This window comes from Balaenoptera borealis (genome assembly GCF_965194805.1).
Source record: "Balaenoptera borealis genome assembly, chromosome: 14".
Classification (NCBI taxonomy): Eukaryota; Metazoa; Chordata; class Mammalia; order Artiodactyla; family Balaenopteridae; genus Balaenoptera; species Balaenoptera borealis.
This window is the reverse complement of record NC_138875.1, coordinates 91637148-91645676: the sequence shown is the minus strand read 5'-3', so window position 1 is coordinate 91645676 and position 8529 is coordinate 91637148. Positions and strand designations below refer to the sequence as shown.

General features: G+C 57.9%; 1 protein-coding gene across 5 annotated transcripts; it reads right to left on the bottom strand.

The window, feature by feature from the left end:
• Window positions 1–39: 39 nt before the first annotated feature.
• PGAM5 (PGAM family member 5, mitochondrial serine/threonine protein phosphatase) lies at window positions 40–7168 on the bottom strand. 5 transcript variants are annotated; one of them, XR_014234406.1, is made up of 7 exons: window positions 6925–7168; window positions 4361–4539; window positions 3196–3321; window positions 3041–3129; window positions 2804–2937; window positions 2174–2321; window positions 775–910 (listed from the first exon to the last, which is right to left on the bottom strand). XR_014234406.1 is itself a non-coding variant. In XM_082355403.1 (6 exons), the coding sequence occupies exons 1-6, from the start codon at window positions 7113–7115 to the stop codon at window positions 760–762; spliced, it is 870 nt and encodes a 289-aa protein (XP_082211529.1). In that variant the 5' UTR covers window positions 7116–7166; the 3' UTR covers window positions 40–759. The 5 variants fall into 5 exon arrangements, 4 of the variants coding, with proteins under 4 accessions (XP_082211529.1, XP_082211530.1, XP_082211531.1 ...); XM_082355403.1 differs by lacking the exon at window positions 2174–2321 and having other exon boundaries at window positions 40–910; window positions 6925–7166; XM_082355404.1 differs by lacking the exon at window positions 2174–2321 and having other exon boundaries at window positions 40–910; window positions 2804–2934; window positions 6925–7166.
• Window positions 7169–8529: the final 1361 nt, after the last annotated feature.

The following is an 8529-nucleotide window of genomic DNA, read 5'->3' as shown; positions in this document are numbered from 1 at the left end:
ACAAGCATAAAAGATTAATAGCCACAGGCAAACAAGGACTGAACTGTCAGCCAGACACTTTATTGAAACAGGGCCCCTCCTGGGCCATCACTGCCCGGCCCCTCCCACAAGACCAGCAGGTCGAGTCACCTCCCTCACCTGCCAAGGTGCCCCTCCTCTGTGTCCGGAAAGGCCTAGCACCACACGTGAGTTCAGATCCAACAGCGGCTGTGTGACTCGGGAGTGAGAAATGGGTTTTCAAAGCAAGAACCAGATGAGGAAAATCTTCAATTAATAAAAACTTAAGTGACAAAGAGTTCTAGGCAATGAAAAAAGAGTGTAAGCAGCGAAATAAGTTACGAATGGAAGAAGCACGGGCGCCCTCCTCCTCCTGCCTGACGGGCTCTGCTGACGGACGGCGCGCTGCGGTGTCTGCCGCGGCCCCTGCGGGGACGGCATCTGCAGGCCTCGTCCAGTCCCTGAAACAGGCCTGCTTAGACCCCACGGGCTCATCCTGGTGGACGAGAGTGAGGCAGAGACACTGCGAGAGACGAAGCTGATCTGACCTGAGCGCTTCCCTTCTCCATCCTGGGCCAGAAGCTCAGTGCTGCAGCACCGCAACGTGGAGCCGCCTTCTCTCCAGCCGCCGCGCCCCAGAGCCCTGGAGCGCCGGCCCCGTGGCGCGGCCGGTGGGGGGCAGGGGAGGAGCCCGCGGTCTCGGTGGCACCCACACCAGGCCGGCAGGGGGCTGAGAAGGAGAGCGGGGCCTCGAGGCGGCCCTCAGGAGCGGGAGATCTTGTCAGGAGGCATGAACCCCGTGTCCCCGAGGGTCCTGAGAGCCACTCGGCCATCTGGCCGGACTACCAGGTGGGTAATGCTGCCGTTGTTGAGGGAAAGGCGGAGCCAGCCTTCTGGAGGGAACTGCAGCGCCCTGGAGGAGAGAGCACAGGCTAGGAAGGGCCCACCCCAGATGACAAGGCCTCAGGGGCCTTCCCTGGGGTTGGGGCCAACACCTGCAAGTCCCTCCCATTTTCAAAAGGGGTTTCACAGAGGAAGGAGCTGTCGGGTGGATGCCAACCCATCAATCAAACAAGGGGGAGGTGACAGCCCAGCCCCTCTGGGACGGGGGATCAACCCAACTCAAGGCTTGCATGTGAGTCACAAACACACTGGTTAACAAATGCATGCAACTGAATTTGTTCTTCCAGTGTCACCAAAAGGGGACGGGGGCAGCCAGACGGTGCGGCAGGGGCAACTCACAACCCCGGAGCATTTCCATGCTCTTAACGCTTCTTAGGCACAGTTAGTATTTGCTGAAAAGCCCAGTACGACTATGGCCTCCGTCCGAGCCACCGGACCCCTTTATGCCCCAGGACACTGGGGTGCACAAGTGGCATCCCTGTGACTTGCCATTAACTGGCACTCTCTCTGTCGAGTTTTGCCGACTTGAAGAATTAACTACCTACATGCTGCTCTTTCAAAGCTCAGCGTCACCCTCACCGCTTTCAAAAGCCCTAAGTTAGGGAGCAGAGCGCCCTCACGTGTCCCGGGGGCACAGGCCGCTCCCGGCCCCGACATCTCCGGCCGGCCCTCAGCACTGGGATCGCTCCCGGTGACACTGGGTCAGTGCTGTCCCGGGATATGGGAGGACGTGGGTTCACACAGTCCCGAAGTCGCCCTGAGCGGCACACGGGCTCGGGCTGCCCCCGAAGCCCAGCCCCTCCTCCTGGCAGCGCTCAACCTGGCTGGGACCCTGGCGCCGCGCCTGCTCCCCTGGCGCAGGGCTGCTCGCCCCGGGCCACGCGGGCGACGCCTGAGGGCAAACGAACGGGCCCTCGTGAGAAGGGGACCCCTCAGCTCTTGAAGCACCTGCTGAGCACCTTCAATGGACCCGGCGGAGGCTGGGTTCTCACTTGCACTAAGTGGGATGTGGTCAAACCCACGAGCACCCGGCTGGCCTTCCCAGGCCCAGGGCCCTCCGTGACGCCGCCTGTGGCTCAGCGCAGGCATCACCGCGAGGGCCCTGGACCCCTGGGGCCAGGACGAAGGGACGTGGTCGCCCCACGGACACAGGAGCCCCTGCGGGAGCAGCCGGCGCAGCCAGGTGACTAACGGGCTCACGGGTCATCACCCCGCACAAAACAGATCCGTGAGGCCATCGTCGCAAAAATTCCAATTAATAAAAGGGACATACGAAACCATTAAGCAAACACCACTGAGCAACCACGGGGGCAGGAGCCATCGACAGGTGCTGAAACCAGTCGGGGGACGTCAGGGAAACGGGCGTTCGCGTTGCCTCCTACAAAGTGTGACTTCGCAGCGGGAACGACCGCGCACAGCGCCTGAACCAAGCGACCACGTCAGCATCGCCCGGGAAAGGCCGCCCACGGGGGGCACCTCAGTCTGGTCTGTTCCCCCCAAAAACATGCAGTCGTGAGAAAGCCGTTCTACCAGATCACCGGCTGGGCCTGGCGGGCACCGTCAGGCAGGAGGAGGGGGAGCCGCGCTGGGGAGGCGGGGCCGGGCCGTGCTGGGGGCACAGGCCGGCGGGAAGTGGGGGGGAGGCGGGGCCGCGGTGGGGAGGCGGGGCCGTGCTGGGGGCACAGGCCAGCAGGGGAGGGGCGGGAGGCGGGGCCGCGGTGGGGAGGCGGGGCCGGGCCGTGATGGGGGCACAGGCTGGCGGGAAGAGGGCGGAGGCGGGGCCGTGCTGGGGGCACAGGCCAGCGGGGGAGGGGCGGGAGGCGGGGCCGCGGTGGGGAGGCGGGGCCTCTCGGGGGCGGGGCAAAGGCCGGAGGCGGGGCCGCGGGCGCCATTGGGGCCTCACCTGCACACGATATAGCGGATGACGTTGGCGTGGCAGATGAAGATCTCGTAGCTGTCCTCCTGCTGCTTGGCGTCCGCCCGGTGGATGTAGTTCCGGAAGGCGGCCTCGATCCGCGCCCCGTCCTCGTAATACTGCTGGGGGCAGAAGGAGGGATCGTCCGTATGGAGGCAGTGCGTGGGCCACCGCCGCCAGGAGCCCAGGGGTGCAGTGGAGGCCGCCCGGGGGGGGGGGTTTTACCACAGCCTCCGGCTTCCAGTGAGACACGGGGGGGTCAGGCTCGATGGGGGCGCCTTCCCTCAGCAGGTCTGTGCTGACCTTGCAGACGCCTGCAGAGAAACACAGGACTCAGCGCCCCTTCACGAGCAGCCGCCCCGGGGCCGCCTGGCACTCACCTGGCAGGTGTTTGCTGATGATGTCAGTGGTTTCTATTGCACGGGTCATGGAGGAATGGACGATTTTATTAAACTTCAACCCCAAGCTTGCAAGTCGGAGACCGGTTAGTTCAGCCTGCTCACGACCTTGAAGGTGGAATACACTGGAGAATTACACGTCGCCGCAGTCCCTGTTTACTTCACAAATACTTCAGTCCTTACCAAGCACCGTTAGGTGTGGGGGACAAGACGGGCAGCCCCTCCCAGGGCTCAGGCCTAAGGAAGGGGCCAGGCTTTCAACAGGTAAAATCAATGAGACAAACCAGCCACCTTCAGCCCCATACAGAAAAAACACTGAAGACAACGGCCATGGTTGAGGATGGCTGAAGTTTGGGTGGGGTCCTGTTTACTATTTCTGGGTCCCTCACACCATTCCTACTCAACTTTGTCCAAAGATTGGGTGTCAGTGCGCCAGTGACCACGCGCCGCTCAATCACCACCACCAGGTGTCAACACTTGAGGACGGACAGATTAGCACTGCTGTGGCCTGGGTGCAAATACAAATGCTTTTCCTCAAATGTATCTTAGAATCCAGTAGAAATGCCCTTGGAAAGTCAGTTTCAGCTGGATGCACGATACCACAGATGCAGCTTTACTTCCACCCGTGCCCGAGGACAGGCCAGCAAGCCCCTTCACACAAATGGGTGCTATCTCATTCAACAGAGAGGTTTTTTAAAATGTAAACTCTATCTCCAACCTCCCTGCGTTTCCTTGCTAGGAATTTCTCCTACAGACACATGAGCACAAAGACCGAGGCGGGACGAGTGCCCGGCAGTGCCACTCACAGCAGCGAGAAACTGCCACAGGCGCCCTCCGCGCGGGGCTGCTGAGACCCGCCACCGTTCATGAGGCAGCCTCCGAGGAAGGCTCTCCAGCAACCAGGTCAAGCCGGACGGGGCGCCGGGCGGCACCACCTCAGAGGGCCTTGTGCCTGCAGGCAGGATCCACCTTAACATCGTTAAAGTTGAGGACGTTTTCAAAGCCTGTGTCAGATTTGGCTGATTATTACTAATAATGACAAGGCTCGCATCTGGGCCGAGAACAACTGACACAGGTCCAGAGAGGCCCAGCGCCCCAAGGGCACCTTCAAGGAGGCTGGCCTCTGCGGGCGGGCCCAGCCACGTACCCAGGGGCGTCAGCGTGCGGTCCTTCTCCAGGGAGGCGTCCACGTGGTACTGGGAGTGCCTAATGAGGAAGATGTGCCGTGTGGCCTTGGCCTTGTAGTGGTCCAGCCTGGACGCCAGCTCTTCTTCTCCGGGCTCCAGGTTCCTCTTCCGCAGGTTGACCAGGGACAGCGGTTCTCTCCTGAGGCAGAAATACAAGACGGTGTGTCCCTGCCCTTGTGCCCCTGCTCACAAGTCACCCCCAGTCTTTCTCACAGAGAGGCTTCCCGGGTTGGGGAGGCACAGGGGAGGAGCCAGCGCCTCCCCTTCCCTTGGCGCCAGGCCCGCACTGGGCGGCTGGATGTGAACAGAACAGACAAGTGAAGCTATTGTGCCACCCACGTCCTTGTGAGGAGACTGACAGTCACAGCAAGGAGACCAGGGACGCAGAGAAGAGGAAGGAGTGTCTGTGGAACGGCAGGTGGGAAATGCCCACAGGGTGGCCTCGCAGACAGGGACGCTGTGCTGCCCAATAGTAGCCACTGACCACGTGGCTACTTAAATTCAAAATCATGAAAATTAAATACAATTAAAACTCCATTTCCCCAATCACACTAAACACATTTTCAACGCTTAGTAGCACGTGGGATAGTGGGCATCACATCGGACAGAGAGGAAACTGTTCCCGTTCCCACGGAAACCCCCTGGATGGCCCTGCTGGAACGCTGGGAAGGAGCTGATGGGGGTTGGGAGGGAGTAGCAGCAGCACAGATGCTGAGAAACGACCAAGTCTGGTGAAGACAGGCACTCTGGTGGCTCGTGGACCTCAAGTTAATAGAAATGAAATGCCTGTGAGACCGGCAGAGCTGGGAAAAGAATGTACTCAGCTGAGGCAGTGCTGGAAGCATAAGTTTTGAGGGGAATAATGGTGAATTCATGGGTTCTGCTTGGGCCGTGCGAACCTGGGGTGCCTGTAACATGACCAAGCCGAGATGCCACACTGGCAGTCACGTGGGAGCTGGGACTGAGCCAGAGAAGACATCTGGAACCTACAGGCACAGATGCAGGAAGCCTGGCTCCTCAGGAAGAGGCTGGAGATCTCACTGGATGAGGCCCTGTTACTTTCTAGCATGGACACCACCCCCCTCACCCCCCCATAAATCTAGACTTGGCAAGCAAATACAGCATGTTGGCCTCAAACAAGGCTGGAGTCTGGCTCTACCTCAAGTCAGTCCTTTAACCTCAGAGTGACTGTTTCCTTAAAAAGGCCCAAGAAATTCACAAGATTGTACTGATGTTTGAAAAAAAGAATATGACCCCAGTCTAATCATGAGAAAAACAGACAAATCCCAACTGAGGAACAGTCTACAAAATCCCTGATCAGCCCTCCTCAGAACTGTCAAAGTCATCAAAACAAGTCAAGTCTGAGAAACTGCCAAAGCCTGACTGTCCTGTGGGATCCGGGAAGACACAATGCACAAGATGTAAAAACTGAGGAAATCTCAATAAAGTACAGACGTCAGTTAATAATATCGTATCTATACTGGTTCACTGTGACAAGTGTCCCATATTAGTGTGAGGTGTTAACAACAGAGGGAATTAGGTGTGGAGTATACAGGAACTCTATCATCTTTTGCAATTTTTCTGTAAATACAAGACGATTCTAAGCTAAGTTTACCTTTTAAAAATTAAAGGTTAAAAAGAATACCTATGAAGTTCCCGATACAACTAGGCCAGCAATAAATATTGGATCTGTGCCCCACACTCAAGAGTGTCAAGGAGTAAAGAGCTGGGACTGGGTAAACCATCCCACAACCCAGAGCAGGGGCGTCCAATAGAAACACAACACCGGCAACATACGTAATTTAAAATTTCCAAGTGGCCACATTTACAAAGCAGGAAGAAACAGGTGAAATGTCAGTAACTCACTTTATTTATTCCAGCATACCAAAAATACTATCGTTTCAATAGAGTATTTTAAGATCTGCACTGCTCTGGTTTTTAAATTTAAATTAATTAACGTTAAGTAAGACTAAAAATTGCTTCCTGATCACAGGAGCCACACTCCAAGGGCGCAGTAAGAACACTGACAGCGCGCGGCCAGGTGGGACCGGGACCCCTGGACCTCATGTTCCTACTCAAGATGGCTGCTGGTCCTGTCCCCTCGAGACCGCCCCGCGGAGGCCCCTGCCAGGGCCCATCTCCACGTCGCCGTCTCAGCTGTATCGCAAATATGGGACCAATCTGAGGATTCAGAAGTTGGGAGACGGAAACAAGGACAAGAGCCCTACAAAGGTCCAAGCCCTCCGTCTAGGACAGAAAACGACCACTTCGGCCTTCCCTGTGCGCCGGGCACTGTCCCTGGCATCACGGTGCTCCTTACTCAAAACGACCCCCTGTGCAGACGAGGAAACTGGCGCTCAGAAGAGGGGTCGAAGGACGCCCCACGTCCACAGCCACCCTTGCGGCCAGAACCGAAAGAGAAACCCGCACGCAAGCCTGCCCCGCCCGCCCCTGCGCGGAACCGACCACACCGACCGGCCGGGACGGCCAGGGCCCAGGAAGGCTCCCGCCGCCAGCCCCGCACCTGTCCCAGTTGGAGTCCCAGACGCCGGGCCCGGGGCGCGCGGCCCCCGCCCACGCCGGCGGCTCGACCACGCGCAGCTCCGCGTCCCCGCCCGCCCGGGGCTTCCCCACTGCCACCGCCGAGAAGAACACGGCGGCCGAGCCCCCGGCCAGGCCGCAGGCCGCCAGCTGCAGCGCCTGCCGGAACGCCATGCCGGCCCGTCCCAGGCGGGCGCGCGTCGACTCCGCGCAGGCGCTGTCGGCCTCGGACGGCGCGCCGCAAGGGACAGGCTTCGCGCGGGCGTGCGCTTCCGGCCGCCGGGCTGCGCGGGAGACGCGGGAGTCGCCGGGATGGCCCTGCCCGCCGCGGGCGACTTCCGGGAACGAAGGCGGAGCCCGGTGGTGGGCGGTGGTTCTGAGACCCTTCCCTCGACCCGCTGCGGGGGGCCCGGGGCGGGAGTCGTCCCTGCCTTCGAGCACGCGGCGCCCCGGGGAGCCGCTTGGGCGGGGCCGCGACGGGAGCACCGAAGCCGGCGCCGGGCGGCTGGGCCAGGTCATCTGCGGGAAGAGCCCAGGGGGAACCCGTGCCCCGCAGATGACTTGGGGTTCTGGTTTAAGTGAACCGGGAAACTCCCGCAGGGTTTGCCGGTTGCCTTGTTTTTACTGTGGCAAAATACACATAACGCAAAATTTACCATCGTAACCGTCTTTTAGGTGTACAGCTCAGGGGCATTAAGCACATTCTCTTTGTTGTGCAAGTATCACCACCATCCCTCTCCAGAACTTTCTCATCTTCCCAAACTAAAATTCTGTCCCCGTTAAACACTTAACTCCCCTTCCCCTTCCCTCAGCCCCTGGCACCCACCATCTTACTTCCTGTCTCTATGAATTTGCTCCAGGGACCCCAAAGAAGTAGAGTCAGACAGTATTGTCCTTTGCGGACTGGATTATGTCACAATGTCCTCAAGGTTCATCTGAGTCGTAGCATGTGTCAGAATGTCCTTTTTAAGGATGAATTTCCATTGTATGGATGGACGACATTTTGTTTATCCATTCATCCATCAATGGACATTTGGGTTGTTTCCCAGTTTTAGCTATTGTGAATAACGCTGCTGTGAACATGGGTGTGCAAATACCTCTTCAAGTCCCTGCTTTCTGTTCTCTTGGGTGTATACACAGAAGTGGAATTGCTGGATCATCTTGGCAGACTTTTAAATGGGGAAGTGATACGATCTGATTTACATTCTTAAAAGTCACTCTGGATTTTGAAGAATGAATGTATTCCACAGAAATACCCAGACCTCTGCTTAAGCATGGTGTCTTGAACCCATATACTTATGTCTCCTTCTTCCAGGAGGTCGCTTATTAAAATGATAGCAAAAAAATTTAGAAAGACAAATCCACAAGGACATACTTGAGTTCACAGAAGAAACAAAGCCAAGAGATCAGCTGACAAAATTTTGGAAGCTGGAAATCGGATTGTTATTGATCTGAGGAGATGGAATATCTGTTGCCTGCACTGAGGGAAGCCAAGAAGCAAGTTCATCTATTCCGGTGAGTCTGGCAGAGCCTGGCCAGTTACAGTTACTAGCCCCACCTCTGAGCTCTGAGGACACAGCAGGACTGA